General features: G+C 43.0%; 1 protein-coding gene across 9 annotated transcripts in view; it reads right to left on the bottom strand.

Annotated features, from left to right (window-relative positions):
- MAP2K5 (mitogen-activated protein kinase kinase 5) overlaps positions 1-18,537 on the bottom strand; it is a 129,433-nt gene that overhangs the window by 9,828 nt on the left and 101,068 nt on the right. For all 9 annotated transcript variants that reach the window (XM_081888610.1, XM_081888614.1, XM_081888612.1 and 6 more), the window contains 2 exons: positions 14,686-14,747; positions 11,299-11,344 (listed from right to left, as the gene is read on the bottom strand). In XM_081888610.1, coding sequence (XP_081744736.1) covers positions 11,299-11,344; positions 14,686-14,747 — 108 coding nt within the window. The remainder of the gene's footprint in view (positions 1-11,298; positions 11,345-14,685; positions 14,748-18,537) is intronic.

Consider the following 18,537-nt stretch of genomic DNA (forward strand, 5'->3'; position numbering starts at 1 on the left):
GCATCAGGTATGACAATGCAGCCAAGAACAAACTTCAATGGTTCTTGGTTCAATGAAGAGGTTTTTTTGCTGAGCTTGCCCATGGTAAGAACAAAAGAAGAGCTTTGCTAGATCACATTAATGGCCCATTTAGTCCAGCATCCTGTTCTCACAGTAGCCAGCCAGATGCCCTAATGGGGGACCCACAGGCAGGACCCAAGCACAAGAGCCCTATCCCCTCCTGTGGCTTCCAGCAACTGGTAAGGGTAAAGGTAAAGGGACCCCTGACCATTAGGTCCAGTTGTGGACAACTCTGGGGTTGTGGCACTCATCTCGCTTTATTGGCCAAGGGAGCCAGCATACAGCTTCCGGGTCATGTGGCCAGCATGACAAAGCCGCTTCTGGTGAACCAGAGCAGCGCACGGAAATGCCGTTCACCTTCCTGCCAGAGCGGTACCTATTTATCTACTTGCACTTCGTGCTTTAGAACTGCTAGGTTGGCAGGAGCAGGGACCGAGCAATGGGAGCTCACCCCACTGCATGGATTCGAACCACCGACCTTCTGATCGGCATGTCCTAGGCTCTGTGGTTTAACCCACAGCGCCACCCGCGTCCCTTTCCAGCAACTGGTAGTAATGCAGAAAAAGAGCACACGAGACACAACCCTTTTGTCAATGTGCAAAAAAGTCAAAGTGCAAGCTTTTTGGTTACACAACATTCTTCAGAAGACTGGATGTCTGCCATTTTTCAGATTAATAGGAATGCTCTTAGCAGCCAGAGATCCACCAGCTTCCTTCCACTGCCATTTTAAAATGGTGAAGGTGGCCTCTTGCACGGTTCAGTGCCCTGTCACACACTGTAATTAAAATGTTCATTAGTTTACATGAGAGGCAATAGCTTTGAATTGTACGGAAAGCTCAAGATGAGGCTTCGAGAGTTGCCATTTTAAAATCTCTCCCACAAAATCGCTGCAAACATTAATCATCCCCACACTTCAAATGTTCTGATATCCACCTGGCTACACTATTAAAATAAAACTTGCTGCCCCAGGGAAATCCTACTTATTCTTAATTGTTTTGAGGCTTTGATGGGCTTTTAATCTAAGATTAATTTATGCAATTTTAAATAACTCTTCTTATGATTAATAAGCTTGAAAATTAAAAGGAGTCTAAAGCAATTATAATGAGCATTTGGTCATAACCTCATTAGGAGAAGGAGTGAAGGATACAATGCTGGAATTCTTACAAGATTACAATTTAAGGTTACTTCCGGAGAAGTCAAATACAGCTCTCCAAATTGCAAAGGCAGATTAGGCCAGGTCAGTTGGGGGAAACATTGGCTATCTGGATCACCACACTAATGTTATTATCTCAGGAGCAGCATAAGACGAAGCATTTGAGTGAGGGAGAGAATGGATCAGCGCAGACTGGAACACAGCCAAAAAAGAAAAAAGAAAAAAGCATGCTATTTTGGAAGTTGCTTTCTCTGGGCAGTAAAAGCACCAGTTACACTTCATTATTATTTCAAAATTACCAGGGTGTGTTAAGAACTTTGTGTACCAGCACCTCTTCCAGTGAGATAATATCTTGGTGGCTGGACCAGATTAAAAGCCTGTCTAGTCTGCCATCCTGTTCCCACAATGGCCAACCAGTTGCCTCTGGCAAGCACACAAATGGGTCATGGATGCAGAAACCCAGGGCCCCCTAACTGAATGAGCAGGCAGCAGGGCCCCCAAACACAGTGGAGCTGGCTTACTACATTTTAAGGAACTACACACTTTTATCTAAATCACCAGCCCCTCCAATATTTAAGCCCAGAGTCTAATTGTGCTCCTCTAACATGGGCAGGTCTGCAGAGGTGTCCCCATCTTTCTTCTCTTCCACTTGCTTTAAGAAACACTACCTTTGTGGTGCTGGTTGCCTTACCTTCAATGGAAGGTAAAAAAACAAGGGTCTTAAGAGAAGCAAAGCCTGAGCCTGCCTTCTTTGTATTTCTTTCTTTAAAATCAATGTTTAATTTAAAAATTAGAAAGTGGAGCAGGCTGCAAACACAGAGGTTGATTGAAGCAAAATTTAAATTCCTGTCAAGCCCATTTAAACACAGGGGCCCTTCATAGCCAATTAGTTGCTCCGTGTGAATGCAGGATAAACTTAGGCCTGGTCACCGTTAGCAGAGAGCAGACCCACTGTGAGGTGCTAAGAAGGGAAAAAATTAACTAAAATCAGGAGTGTATGAAATATTTATCCTCCCAGCTTATCACGATGGGGTTTTGCAAAGTGTAAATGAGACAAAAATCGATTCCTCGTCACCCTCAAATCAATCCCCCCAAATGGGTCAGGGCATCTGTTTCAGCTAAATTTTGTTTACTATGGCAGATTTTGCCTTAATTGTGGTTGTTTATCTCCCGCCGTCCCCGGGGCCCTAATCTCCCGATAACTAATACTTAACACTCATTCCACATCTAAAGCTACTTCGAATCCTCAACAGGTTTCGGAGCTCTTAAAATTATTGAAACTGCGGAGACAGGAGACAGAGTCGCTTTGTGAGAAGGGCATTCTCTTCTCTACAACCAGCTGGGTCCAATCACCACCAGGGATGGAGACAACAAAGGTGCTAAAAGGCTCTTTCACAATTGCGATTGCGCCACCGGGAATTCAGGGATAAAAATGAGCTTTGATGGAGAACTGGGGGGTGGGGGGAAGAGAAAGAGAGAATCCAAACAAGGTTTGTGGCAGTCTAGCCAAAGAAAGTTACTGTCATAATGAAATGCTGTCAATCACCATGAGAATCCAATTAAGAGCTGTTCGGCATAGGCTCGCTTAAGCAGAAATACTTAAGACGTAATTTCGGCAACTCTACAAATGAGAAAGTGCTTCTGGAGTTATTTAAAAGAAGATCAGGAGCTCCTCCCACAAACCAGTTTCTCATAGTTCCCTATGAAACAGAAAATGCTTCATAGCCATAGATGAACCCATTTTAGGAATGCTTTAAAGGTGGACCAATCCCATTACTACATCCCTTACAGAGAATCATCCCACAGACCTAAATTTGCACTCAAGAATATTTTTTCAAAGGCATAGCATTGTACAGACATTTATTTAATATTTATATTACCCAATGAGAACTGTAGACCCATCACGGACAGGGTTTGTTTTAACGCAAAGGGGAAATGCCCATCTTTGTCCCTCTGCAATTAGTAACTGCCAATTCAATCCATCCTGTTCCAGTTGAATGTTTATTTTTATCTTTTTAGATGTATCATTAAGGGACTTGAAGGCAAACATTGTTCTCCTCACTGGGACTTGTGTAGGAGGAATCCCCCCTGAGGACTATGTCCTAGATTAACAAGTACGGTAAGTGTTGACTTTTCTGTATCAGTTCAAATATTGGCACATGGATCTTCATAAACATTACCAAAGGACACATGGGGAAATGGTGGTGTCCTTCATTCAGGGAAAACAGCTTTGAACTTTCAGTGAATGTGGAAAACGCTTTCAGACAGTGGGTGGCTTCTGGGAAAAGGGCCTTCTTCGTGGTGTCCCCCTACCACTGAACACTCTTACCAGGTAAGCTTGCCTGATGCCTGCCTTACCTTCCTGGTGTCAAGGAAAATACTTGTTTATTTTCACAGACCTTTCAGCAGATTTACTCCTTGTCAAATTTGTTTTATGCTGCTTTTGTTTAAGTTTTAATGTGGCTGTATTTTTAACTGATTGTTTTGTCTTTCATTATGACACGTTGGAATATTTATCTTGAAGGAAAGGGCTCAAATAATAAACAATAGAGAAAAAGTAACCTTATCATGTGCTGCAGATAAGTCTAACTGCTTGAGAGGAATAAATCAGCCTACAGCTTCACTATGTAGGCAATACTAATGTACAATGAAGTAGCTGCACAGCCATGGCTGGGTTTCAGTTGCACAAATCTGATCTCGTAGAGAAGTTCAAAAAGGGACAACAGCAAGTGTGGCTATTTTTCTGTTTTCTTATGTTTTTAGCTTAAGCTGATAACACATGTTTTACTAGTGTAAGCAAATAAAAAACCCTAAAACGAAACAGCAACAACAGCAATGATCAGATGTGAATGTATCAGTTGTTTAATTATAACATAATTCACAGATTTTAAAAGCTGGGATTTAACTTTAGTCTTTTCATTCTGGTGGCATTATGTGATCAGCAATCATTATGCACTGGTATGGAGAGAACATTGTCCTGCCACAAAGACTTCTCTAGCAGTCTGCCCGCCTGTATGAACTCTGAAGGGTTGGGGGAAGAGCTGTTTCTAGCACTCAGTTCCACACCCTAATTCTGCCACATCAGTTAGAAATGTTTACATGCAAAGATTAAGCAAGATAGCAAAGGACTCTTTCTCCGACCTAAGGGGTTCCATTGCTGATTCCTGTCACTTGATGAATTGGCCTTCATAATAATACTAAAAACAGGCTCCTCTGTCCTGTAATTACACCACAGCATCTAGGAGTTGAAAACTATTACTTGCAAGCGCTGTACATATTGCAAATTTAGTTACCAACTTTGGTGGTCAGATAATTTATGCAACTACAAAGTTTTAATAGCAGGCAGGGGATACATCACTTCAAGGACTTCCCCTACTGGTTTTAAAGGGAAGATAACTGCATTTGGGTAACTTGGGTTTCCTACTATATAAAAAGACAGAAGAGGAATGTTTTTAAAAATACAGTAAAAAGGAACAAACAACTAGCTAGAAATACACAATCTTTCCTGTAACCAAAGCTAATCAAAGGCTGCATCTGCAACATTACTGCACAGGGATATCATAGAATTGCAACTATTTCCCAGTGTTTTTGTAAAAACTGGATATATTGTGCAAATCATATAGCTGGATATAGATACAGCCATTCTATTTTGTTACAGCTTTACTACTTTGGGATAACAGCCTGTTTTGCTGGGGCAGGGCAAGGGGCTGGTGTCCAATGAAGCCACCAGTGCAGCAAGGAAAGGAATGCTGGTTCAGTTATACAGGACAATGGAGATGAGCCTCCTTTCCTTCTCCACTTGCATGTAGAGTGAGGGTGTTGCTGCCCTGACTGACTAAGCCGGTGCTGCAACATTAACAAGTTCACTATGTGATCCCTGACTGGCTGGGATCCTGCAGTGAAGGAGCTTTTTCAAGTTAAAAAAAACAAGGCACTGAAGCAAATTCAAAGAAACAAGGACTACAACGTGTGTGTGTGTGTGTGTGTGTGTGTGTGTGAGAGAGAGAGAGAGAGAGAGAGAGAGAGAGAGAGAGAGAAGAGCGGAATGTAAGGCTTATGAATGCCAATCCTTTCATATCCAACCCCCAAATGGCAACTTCTGCAGGACAAATCAAACCTCATAAAAATTTGGTGCAGCGTTTGTAATCTCATGCACCAATGCTTCCTGCTCAGATGCCCTCCCAGCTCACCTTGCTTCCTGCACTGCAAGGGATGGGTGAATGCTGGATTGCTGCACCGTGCTTCTCTGGGGCACAATCTGGCAGGAAACCTCGTTGGAAGTGTTTGGTAGGAGTGGAGGGAGAAGAGGAAGCCCTTGTGACTGAGACTAGAAAAAGAGAGGCAGAGTGGCAGGCCTTGACTTCTGTGGGTATCAGGAAGGAAGAGGAGGAGGAGGGGGAGTGAAGGCTAAGCTGCCATTCTGCTATGGGCTGAGCTGATGGGGTCCTGCAGCGGAGGGTGCTTCAGATGAGGAACGGCCTTAAGAAACACTCTGGTTTGCTCTTAACTTTCTATCAATAGTACACGCTTCACTAGCAAACCCACCAAGGGACCGCAACAGCATCTGAAAAAACACAGCCATGCAAAAGCCCCAGAAAACGGGGCCATCTTTTTAAACAATTCTCAAAAGCAGGCCGGTGCTACTGGGAGACAATTTCCATGTTAGCATGCTTGCTGAAACACTCTCTGCCACTGAACAGCGAGAACAGATAATAACCATTAGTAAATCAAACTCCTTGGCAATATCCAGCTGTGCCTCGCACATTTACATACAGATAGAATGGGTATATGTTTTTAATATGTATGCGATAACGCACTTTCCCCACAGCTGAAGTGTGTCTTACAAAAGGAGGAGGCGAATGGGAACGCATTGCCATGAGATAATAAAGTGACCTAGATAAAGTATTAGCCAGCGATTGATCTCAAACAGGGGAAGGCTGCCTCTCTCTGACCCGGTTACTTACTATGCATAGATTCCATTAAATAGAGCTTAGGAACTGAAAGCTTCAGGAAAACGGTGCCACTGAGGCCGAGATCGACGGCGTCTGGGTTGGAGTGCGCAAATGTATAGCCTCCTGTCCCATGTGAATTCCTGTGGCATTCAGCCACACCTGGAGAACACACCTCCATCAATAAAAGTGAGTCTCCCACCAAGCCAAAGCCTGGTTTAGATTTTAAATGGAGGTGCAGTAGTGTAAACAAATCTTTGCATATTTTTCTGAGAACTTGTGGATTCTATCCTGATATCAAGGCAGAAAAAGTGCTTTAAAGAAACTAAAAATGATCCCCATCTATAAGCATGCAGGATGAAGGAAATGATGGCTCTTTTTTACTTGCTCAAATAGCTCAAGAATGATGCAAGCTTTCACATCCCACAGAAGTCTTCATCATCAGGCAAAATATCTGAAAAGTGTGGTGAAGCAGACAGTGACTGACTTGGAACAGGGAGACTTGGGCATGAAGCTCGCTGGCTGACCTTGGGCCAGTCAGACATTCTCAACCTAAAAGACTATGTAGGGCTGTTGTGAGGGCAGAATGGGATCTGAAGGCAGCTCTGTTTAGGGAAACTTTTACAGTATTTTAATATTTTTTTTGGAAGCCGCCCAGAGTGGTTGGGGAAGCCCAGCCAGATGGGCGGGGTATAAATAATAAATTATTATTATTATTATTATTATTATTATTATTATTATTATTATCATCATCATCATCATCATCATCATCATCATCATCACTATCCCAAGCTCCTTGGAGAAAGGACATGATACTAATAGGATAAAATAATAAATACATAGAATAGGTTCTTGCATGTCCAAGTGTGGGATAGTTCTGCAGTCAAGTGTCAGACAGTGGTACCTCTGGTTAAGTACTTAATTCGCTCCAGAGGTACATTCTTAACCTGAAACCATTCTTAACCTGAAGAACCACTTTAGCTAATGGGGCCTCCCGCTGCTGCTGCACTGCCAGAGCACAATTTCTGTTCTCATCCTAAAGCAAAGTTCTTAACCTGAGGTAATATTTCTGGGTTAGCGGAGTCTGTAACCTGAAGCGTATGTAACATGAAGCATATGTAACCCGAGGTACCACTGTATATTTTATCAGGCACTTGGCTCAATGTGAATTATCTCACTGATTTTCAGGGTCTTTTGCTTTGTGTTTACATGGAGCTTATATGAACACTTTTTGAGACTCATTGGCCACCTGCACCTGGTTAAACTGGCCTGTCAAAGCTGTTTCCTGGGGTGTGGCCGCTGTCACATGATGACAGCTTCTAGGTGCCATGGGTGAGAGCTGAGTGCAGGGTGGGGAACAAGGTGAACCAACTATCCAAGAAGGATCTGGTGCCTTCCAGATGTTTTTGGATTGCAACTCCCATCAGACCCAGCCAGAACAACTGTGCTGGCTGGGCCTGATGGGAGCTGTACTCCAAAGCACCTGAAAGGTGACAGGTTGGTGAAAGCTGCTGTAGGTCATTTGTAAGTCATTCATGGGCAGTGAGAGGAGGGATAAAAATAGATGCTTCCAGTTCTCTGGATATTAGCCACTGGAGATATTGGGACCATGCAGGCAATTTAGGATAATTAAAGGGTGGCAGCAAAATGAAGATAGCTGAGCTCCAGTCTTTTCCCACTCTCTGTTAATGATCGCTAAATTATTATATGCATTTCAGAAAGCCAGGTTTTTAAGGGTTTATTATAACCTCCCATCCTGATGCATCAAAGTTAGTAGCATCATTTCCACTAGGAGTTGGCCTTGGCCACATTCCACCAGGAGGTTTTGCTGCAAAAGCCCCATTTAAAATGAATTGAAATGCAATAGGACAGCAGCAGAAATAAGATTTGGTAGTACACTGTGTTTTTGGTCTTTGTTTCTTCTCTCTCTTTTTCTTTGTGTGTGTTTGAGTCCAAAGAATCAGAGGAAGCTTTTTAAGAGTGATTTAGGTACTTCCATTGCATGCAAAGATAGGCTCTGGCAGACTGAGCAGACAACACTAAATGTGGGTCCAATGGTCAAGAAGGCAGTTTCTGCACTTACTGTAGAGAGAAGTGAGGGGCAGATGGGGCTCATCAATCTGGAAAAGTAGCCCATCTAGGAGAAGGAAAACTGACTCTAAATCTCCGCTGCCTTGTGGGATATCTTCGGGAGAAGAAAAGGCTAAGGAGTAAACCCTACATAAATCCAGAGTGGAGTCCCTAAGATGGTTGGGTGGTGCCTTATTCTGGCAACTCCTGCAGCCAGGCTAGTGCCCAACATTTTGCTCTGCTTTCCTTTGGACCACATCAGTGAGGTTGAGAGGGGGGTCTTGTTGTCTGAGCAGCCCAGGACCTCCATACACACTGTCCAAGCTTGTGCTCCAGGGAGGTAACTTTGACATTCCTAACATAGAGGGTTTGACTTAATCCCTGGAGGCACAATCCATTCTCTATCAAAACAGACAGATGCCAACAATAACATTACAAAGCCAGAGAGAGAGAGAGAGAGAGAGAGAGAGAGAGAGAGAGAGAGAGAGAGAGAGAGAGACTCGTTTATCCATTAAGCTTTCAAAAATCTTGCCCATCCCTTGTTCCACTGCCCAGATCACTTACTGCCACTTCTCTCTTTCTGGTAACCCCAATGCCTGCAGAGTTACTTGCCGGAACTGCCACTGAGAAGGGCCTGTCATGGGTCACCACGGACAAGGCAGTCCTGATTAGGTCCTTGTGACCTGATCTCTGGAGCATAAGCAAGGAAGAATCTGATGACAAAACAAAATCCAGGACACAATGCACCAGGAACGTCTGTGCAAGAGCCGCTGGGGACTCTGCACAAGCAACTTCCCCCTTCACTTTTGGGTCTATGACTGTGGCATCAATAAGGGCATCAATCAGACTTTTCAACACAGGCAGAGGCCCCTTTCAATACTGAGTGGCCAGGCTTCAGAAGCCATTTGCAGTGAAGGGAAAGCAACGTGGAAACAAGTGTTAATTTTTATATATATATTAAAAAAGAGTCTTTTTTAAAAAGCCATTATGCCTTTTTTTAATTATTAAAGGGGGGATGGGAGAAGATACTATCTTATGAGTAGGACCCGGCGCTTCAGGGCAGGTAGTTGGAAAGATATATAACTCTATGTCGTTGTTCCTATAGGCACTCACCCCTTGGCCTCCGTCTTTATGACTTTACACCCTGGAGTGGTGTTACAGCTTCCGAACACGCACATATATACTGAGGGTTGGAAGTGCGATCTGCAGATGTTTTATTTATAAGTGGCAGGCCTATTGCATCACGGAAAACATGCATTTACAAAGAGATACAGGTTTTATGAAACCCCATTCTGTTGGTTTAATAGTCAAGCTACCCAGCCATAGAATAATAACAACGCATCAGGTAAATGCATCTCCATCTCTAGAACCTGTTCCAAGTTCTCTCAGATGTGACTAAGTGCAGGAACCTTCCAACCATCAAAAGTTAATAAAAAAAGAGAGAGCGGCAAATTAAGGCAGCCTCAACCATCACTACCCAGAGACAGAATGGACGGTGTGGGGGGGGGGGGAATACAAAGTTCCTCCTCACGAAGGTATTTCTGCAATTGCTTAACAGCTCTCTTCAGCAGTAGCAGAAATTACTCACATCCAGATTTATAAACATGGTCACATATCTGACAAACGTGATGCCCATGCAGAGGAAGAGTTGCAGAGGGAGGTGGCACCTCTAGGGCCTCAACTAGCACAGCGGCATTTTAGATTTTTCCCTTTTTCACACACACTTCGCTCCTGCCGTATTGAAATCTCCTTTGGAGCATTGTTTCAGGAATGTCCTTGCCTCTGCCACAGGTGAAGCGGCAACCCTCCGTTGCTTTAGACATTTTGGCGGAGACTCTTCTTTTTGCCCAGATCCTGTTTTATTTGTTAACGAATTTCTGTTTTATTCACTTTTATCTGCTTTGATGTGTTTTTATTTGCTGTTTTACTGGTCGTAGGTTGTGATTTGGCTTTTGTTTTAATTTTTTTAATGGTGGATTGTTTATTTTTTAGACTGCATACTGCTCAGAGATTTCTAAAACACTAAGCCTTATATAAATGTTTTTCAATCGATAAAAGTGATAGAGTATACAGCTGTTTGAGGAATGCAGGCCAAACTCCTGCCCCCCCCCCAGTGTTCAATTCTGTGGCATTCAGTGCAATAGTCTAACATACTTCTACAAAAATTCAATAAAGTTTACTTAAAAAATAAATAAATCTGTGACTCTTGGCCATGGTTATTTCATTCTGTTGGGAAAACATAACTCATCTTAGCTTCCTCCCAGTTCTCTACTGGGAAAGTAAACAAACCTATGGGTGATCTATGGGTAAAAGTATTGAAGGGATTTTGTTTGAATAAAATAAAATAAAATAAAAATGTTTCATTATTATACAAAGTTCAGCATGGGCAGAAACAAAGGGCAATTTAGAAAAGAAAATACCATTAATGAGATTTGTTGTTTATGATGTTTCTGCTCTTGCCATTGTATGTAGTAAATTGTTATGCACTGATCATGTCAGAGAGCATGACTGTAAACCTAAAAGCAAAATAAAGGACTTTAAAAAAGGAAAGAAGAACAAAAAAGGACAAAGGGCAACCTGTAGAAATGAAGACATTTCTCTTGGCAATTTGGTGAGGAAGAACGTCACATCTAATCAGTTCCATAGAAACCCCAAGATCAGCTTCGTAACAGGATTATAGAACACTGCCAATGTATACTATAAGGGTGGACATAAATTTATAGAAACTACTGTAGAATTCAATTTTTAAAAGTTTTTTTAAAAAGAAATAATTCAGTAAATTAAAGAAGAAATCTGAGTAATTCCTAATACAGACAGCATCTTGCTTTGATCAAGAGACCTTTCAAACAAAATGTGTCCCATAACCACCGTTATGATTCTGAAACCAAGATAGAAGCTTATGTGCGTTACGCCAACGTCTGCTGGCTGTCAGAGCTGGAAGCAAAATTTAGATTTAATGTTAGTTAACTTATGGAGGAAAAACACCCCCAACAAACTTCTGCATGTCATAAATCAGCAAAACTTTTCTTGTTTGTGTTGTAATGAGAAGCCTGAAGATGTACTTACCATTAACTCTTCAGGGGCTGGGCGTTCCTTTGGCTGCTTTCTCATGCTGTGCAGCAACAACAAAAAACAGAACCCAGATTCAGTGTGAAAAAGCACTAGTCACTTGCTTCATTGTCTTAGAATGCTGAAGATTTATTTTTTTTAAAGTCTCTTATTATAGACGACCAACAGTTAATGAAGAAAACCAACCCCACCCCCACCCTACAGAAGGCTTTATGAATGCACTTGAAATGTCACTGTTTTTCTTTAACTTCATTGCTTCTGCCACCATGAATTAAGGTGGGCACCACCAGGCACTCCACAACGGAACCCACACTGCAGCTGGTGCTATTTGCAAGGCTAATTTGAGTGGAGGGAGGGGGCACAACACTTTGGCAACCCCTGGACCAGCCACCCTTCCTCCCAGTTTGCTTATTGCCAGGGCACTTCACACACATTACGTTTTTAGGTGTTCACTTAGATCCTCTTAGGCATACACATGTGAAATGTGTAGTGCGAGACAAATAGGTGTTATGCAAGTTTACTCACTAGGGGCCTGTGATTGGCCAGCTCTGGTTTGCTGCTGTGCAATGGGCTACATGCCCTTCTACTTCATACAGACATACAGAATTTTATTTGTATGTCGCCTTTCCACAGTTCAAACCATGCTCAAGGCAGTTTATAACATGGGGGGGGGATACATAAATACAATGTAACAAAAGCAGTCATAAACAATAAATAAAGCGTTAAAAAATACACAACCAAACTGAACAATTTCCATATAAACCACAAGATATAATATAAAGATATTTAAAAAAGCCAGCAACAATCCCCGACTCTCAACAAAACCCCCAAACACCGCAGTTCAAGAGTTTGTTCAGCAGCCTCAGATTTTGTCTCCATTATCTCTCCATCCTGATCAAGGAAGAGATTGCAACCAACTTATGTCTCCTCCAATGTTAGGGTACTTATCACAATAAGCATTTACATACAGGTGGGATATATATAATAAAATTGTTGTTGTTATTTTTATTGTTATTAAGCTTTTAAAAACAATTTGCACATATTAATACTTCAGGAACTCTTACAGCAGCCCTGTGGGGCCAATATTATTATCCCTGTTGGAGGAGGGAGATGAATAGAATAGCACCCTAAGGTGCGCTGGTGAACCTGTGGTTGCAGTGAGATTTGAACTGGGAGGTTGGAGCCCATCTGGCTTACAGCTCACACTCTTAACCCCTAGGCTACACCAGTTTGTGCAAGTCAACCACTCTTCTAAGAGGTTAAAAAAAGAAGCTATAGCTCAGTGATATCGCAAATTTTTCCCATGCAGAAGATCTCAGGTTCAATCCCTAGTAGCTTCTCCACAGCTGGGACAGATCCCTGCCAGAAACCTTGGAGATCTGCTGCAAGGTTGAAAATACTGAGTTAGACTGGAGCAATTGTTCTGACTCAACAGAAAGCAGCTTGCTATGTGCCTAAAACATGTAGCATAGCATGGCGTGTGACCTCAGCAATCCCACTTGCCACAACTTGAGAGCTTGCAGAGAACACAGTGCCCCTTGGAAGATCTATAGTTGCCCTGTGCAGTTTTAATGGCACCAGGCACTGCTGCTATGTAATCTTTGTCTGTTTCATAAATAACCATGTAGCACAAGCTCCAAAGAACTTAAAGGAGGACAAGTCAGCAGCAGGAGCACTTGGTGGATCGCTCCCCTTGTAACTAATAGCCATGCACAGCCCAACGGAGGGTTGCATTCTTGCAAGCCATTCAAAGCCGCCTTGGCAACCCTCTTAATCTGACATTCCAAAGTAGCTGGATCTCGTGGGAGAACAAGGCTATTATCTGCCATCATTTATGCTTCAGCCTGACATCTGTGGACATTTCTATAGAGGTTAGCCCTCCTCCTGCCTCAATTAAAAATATATAAAAACGATATGTTTTCAGATTAATCTCTGGGAAGAGACAGAAAGGTACAGCCCCCTGCACCTCAGTTAGCAAGAGCAGGATAGATCACCCACAATTATGGCTGCAGCGTAAAAACCTAATCTACCCGAAACTGGATCAGTCTTATAATAAACATAAGCCTTGTATTTATTATTTCAATTAACTGTAAAGTCACACTGTTAATTCTTCTGTCAGAACATCATCCTTTGGGACACTCTAGAGAAGGTTCTCTCGCATTAGTGTAAATTCGCATAATCTGAATGTATCCAAATGCCTCTTTGCGTAAGGAGCCGATTCCTGGACACTTCTTTGGTAGTAAATTTGTGGCTGGCAATCAAACTTTTATTTCCACAGAAAAGGGGATTTAGAACCAAGGAAGCTATGGATGTTTTCTGGGAATCAGTTTTGATGGTGAGTATCCATATATTGTTACACATGGATTCCTATCATAGTAGCTAATGGATGGCCTAATTCTGTGCAGTGTTGAGCATCCTCCTCCATCTCCAGCTTCTGCAACATGTCTGAATCCAACAGTTCTCCTAAAAGAGATCACCTATTTAGTTTGCCTAGAAGCTTAGGGGTTGCGTGCTTGCTTTGCACTGTTGAATTATGTCCATTGACAGTTTTTGTCCAGAAAGTTCATCTTGACAGGATAAAAAAGGCAATTGTTCTCCATTAAACCCAAATCATTTAGACCAAGCTCAATCTCTCTCTCTCATCCTTTATCGCCTGCTTATTAAGCTTTCTCTATAAATGAGACATTAAAACATGCCTTCATTGTAATAGGTTGTACTTAGATCTTTAACCTTTTGGTGCTCAGGAGATTCCTTTTTAAAACTAGATTCCTTTTTTTTATATTAAAAAAAACACCCTAGTTAATTTTAGTGGCCTTCCACTGAATGAGGCAGTTTGTCTGGAAAAAGCAAAACATGCCCTACGGTGTGGTTTAAAATACGGCCCTTACTGAGAAGAGTACCCTCCCAAAGAAGAACTCCATAAAACCACTTCTAAATGAAAAGCCCATGAATTAATCAAGTGCATTGTTTACCCCATTTAAAAAGGTTGCCTGCTTTCCTAAGGAATATGAGAATGCCTGAATAATGGAGTTATAAATATGATTATCTGTCATCCTTATTTTTCCGAGTGATTTAAAACACAAACACACACACACGCACACACCAATTCCTTGAGAATACACCCAAGATCCCCAACCATTTATTAAAACAGGGGCGGGGGGTAAAAACTCTCCCTCTGAAGTGCTTTTATGACCCTTTGTGTAAATAACGTTTACATAATTTAAACAGTTTGCTCAGCTTTGCTGGCCCAGCTGCCCAAGGCCTGCCAAGTCCCTGGCGTCTCTGGGAGGATGCAGGGAAAGCCATAAGGTCCTGTGGTACTGTGGAGTTAATGGCATGTATCATTTACATTGAGGGCACGGCACATTTGCAAACGAAGCTTACCATTGAGTGATGAAGTGTACAAACGGCTCTGAGAACTCCCCAACCGGAAGGACAGGCGATTCCTGCAATTGAGTTTGGATTGGGCAGGTGGGGGCAATGGGGGGCGGGAGGGAAAGGAGGGAGACAACAACAACAACATCAGAAAGTGAAAGTGCAATTTGTTAATTGTATAGTTGATTTCAGATGGAAAGCAAGCAGGGGATGATGTTGATTTCAAATACCAGACTGTGTACGTGTGGGGAGAGAGAGGGTGAAGCCGTGAGAATGTGTCAGAAATCCTGCATTTAGAAGTAATGAGTGTTATACAACGGGTAAGAATATGTAGAAATAAGACCAAGGGGAGGTAAAAAGGGACAATGATAGCCACGGGGCAGAAAAGAAGGTAGGGAAAGTGTAAATGAGAAATTAATGATTATTTAAGTAACACCCAAATGGTCTTGTAATTAACAAAGAACTGGGAAATTATTCTTGTGTTGACCTTTGCTTCCTGCATCATAGTTGCTATTTATTTACACTTAGCAATCTCAAATCTTGTTAGAGTTAAGCAGGAGAGGCCAGGGGGGTATATGGAGAACTAAATAAAAAAAAAATAAAAAAAATAGTAAATTGCAAGTTGAGCCAACGAACAACAAACCTATCAAAACACAAGGCTACCAAATGCATTTTAAAAAACTCAAGAAACATCCGTATTATTTTTCAAAGAGGAATATTTCATCAGCAAAATAGGGATTTACAAATTGAGGAGAGTTTCTGCCATCTCTCTCCCCCCCCCACCCCCCAAGAATGACAGAGAGACTTGCCAGTGTTTATAGTGTAACAGCTCAGGATGTAATGAAATTGCACTGCGGAGTACTTTAACAGTCATCTCATTAGACCTACAGTTGGAACAAGAGAACCACATAAAACAGGAGTCAGCTGCAAATGACTCCGTTCTCATCTATTCTCATTTGCTATTAAAAATACCTTTCGGCAGCTTTTGCCACCGTTCCCCCCGCCCCCCACAACCTCCCCCCACCCTGTCCCTGAGTGCTTTGCAAAGTATGATGCATGCACCTATTTAAATTAACAAAGGAATGACTTATTTTAATCTTGCCGTGCTTTGGAGTGCTTTGGCCATTTGCAAGAGTCATATATCATCACATACAACCTTCCAGTGCTGCAGGCAAGAAACTCAGAGCGTGCAGCATTTGGTGGGAGCCAAACAATTTCTCTCGCACACAACTGTGTCAAATGCATGTGTGGGGTTCATTATGGAGGGTTGCGAGGGAAATAGCTTTGATGTGGTGCGGGAAGGAGGGGTGGGGGGAATTAAAAAGAAGAAGAAGAAGAAACAGAAGAGGAAAGGAGATGATGATGATGATAAAAGCCAGCTTCACAATACATGCGCGCATATCATTATCAATGGCGGCAGGGAGAAGCGACCACCGAGCTGCTGACGTGATTAGTAAATATACATATAATTGCGGCGGCCAATTATCAGAAAAATGAGAGTGGTAATTACAAGACAGAAAATTAACTAGAACTCTTATTAAGGCTTTGTTTCCGATTCAAACAATCGGAAATTGCAGCAAAATACAATTAAATCAAAAGTAACTGAAGAGTAAAAGGCGACAGTGTTCTGAGGGGCTGCCTTTGACACACACTTTTGAGGATTCTGCCATGTGGGGAGGGCAACTTTGAACCTGGCAGCTGAATGAGTCGCAGAAGGTACAGCTGCCACTTGTATCTCGTGGCTCTTGCTAACACCACTAGAAAGAGGCTTCGCACATGAAGCACATGCACTTATTCAGCAAGGATGACGAGCCGTCATGGCGCAGGTCAAGCGTGCAAAGCCCTGCATGTACTTTCTTTCAGGAATCTTGCTAACAGCCCTGTCAGGTAGAACGATGCCACTGTTCTCACATTGTAGGTGTGTAAGTGGAGGGTGTGTGTGTCAGGACTTGGGTCCAGAGTGGGTATTGGGTTAGAGCCCGAGCCCGGGGGGGGGGAGTAGGTGTGGTCTTGGCTGAGGATCTGCCTGCGCACCACCACCCGCTTCTGGCCAAACTGCAAGTCTTTTTGCACCCACAGTGCAGAGGTGTTCCTTGTAAAAGGTGAATGCACCAGGTCAGGCTAACTTTCTGGTCTGGGCTAAGCAACAAGGGGGAGACCTGCGTTTGCTGACTGCAGACCACTTTGCCAAACCCTGAGAAGGAGAGAGCACTGGCTTGGTTTAACCCAGTGAGAGCTTGAGGCCGAAGCAAGATGTGAACTGCAGACTTTGGCAGAAGTGTGAGTTACGAAAGTGGTGGTTAATAAGAAGGGAGGAGTCCACCACACAAATTAGCCTTACCTCCATGAATTTGTCTATCAATGACTACTAAGCTTGATGGCTATGTTCTACCTCCACTGTCAGAGGCAGTATATTTCTGGAAACCGAAGGAGGGGAGAGTGCTGTTTCGCTTGCTACCTACTGGGGCATCTGGTTGGTCACTGTGAGAACCGGATGTTGGACTAAATGGGCCTCCTTTGGGTCGCTCTCCTTACGTTCTTCTGTAAAGGTCCTCCAAAAGCCCCACACCAGCTCTCCATGATATACCAGTTTGCTTCCTTTCTTATTTTACCCAGCCTCAACTTTGAGAGGCTGATCCTGGGGGCAGCCTAAGTTACGGCATTAAAAAGAGAGAGAAAGGGAGTAGAAGAAAAGAGAGAGAGAAGGAAAACCAACCCAAGTGCTTTGTATATCTCCAGTTTTGAGTACAGAGAAGGGCAATGTGTGTGTGTGGTGGGGGAGAGGGATGTTTTGAGTGATGCCTTTGCCTTGTGAATAATGAACAGTTCAAGAAGGTCAACCCATTACAACAGAAGCTGTTTAATTATTAATTATGCCCAATCTATGAGCAAAAGGACAAGTTCAGAATGTTTAATATGTGGTAAACCCCAAACAGGCCCTCACTTGGCATTTTGCTATTAGCACTCGTCAGCAAGGAGCTCAAGCATAACAAGGAAAGCACAGCAGCAGAAAATCTGAGCAAGGTGTTGGGGTGGGGTGGGAGGGAGGGAGGCAGCTGAACTTTAAACTCACTCCCTAGTATTTAATTTGTGGAAGTGACAGCCCTCCAGGTGCAGAGCTGAACTCTTTGACCAAAGAGGGTGGAATCTGCGTCCCCCCCCCTCTACTTGACCAGAGCGGTAGAATTTTTAGGGGCACTTCAAGATCCTTTGCAATACTGCAGCAGTGAGTAGGATCCAGGTTATTCCCCAGAATCCTCTGATTCTTTCACTTAATGCCTTTGATCACACAAACACACAGCTGATGAGTAACTTTCCTATATCCAAGGCCTGCGGGGGTGTTTCTGTTTCTGGCAATTCTTCCTCTGTTTCTCAACTCCACAGGCTGAGTGTCAACACATAGGCAGCCAAAATGGCAGAACCACAACCCCATGCGTAGAAGGGAGGTATCAGCATGTCTGGAGGAATTCTGGGTGTTTCACGGAATCGCAGAATTGTAGAGTTGGAAGGGATCATGAGGGTCATATAGTCCAACCTCCTGCAATGCAGGAATCTTTTGCCCAACATGGAAGTATAATATATACTTAAAAACCCAGAACAGGGTTAAATAAATCTAAAACTGCAGCAACAAAAATGAAAAGTGTACATGAGGTTGTTTGTCAGCTTCAGTTCTGGGTGCAGCCCCTCTGCTTGAGGAGGGATGCCTGAGAGCCCTTAGAGGTGTGGATCAGGCCAGCTGAGCCTTCAAAAGGTGCCCAGAGAAGGTAAGCCTCCCGGACTGAGAGGGACAATTGTGCCTGTGATCCAAGAGTTATTTCCCAGCATCCTTTGATCTTTTCCCTTAACACCTTTGATCACACA

The sequence above is a fragment of the Podarcis melisellensis genome (assembly GCF_964234715.1).
Source record: "Podarcis melisellensis genome assembly, chromosome: 14".
Classification (NCBI taxonomy): domain Eukaryota; kingdom Metazoa; phylum Chordata; class Lepidosauria; order Squamata; family Lacertidae; genus Podarcis; species Podarcis melisellensis.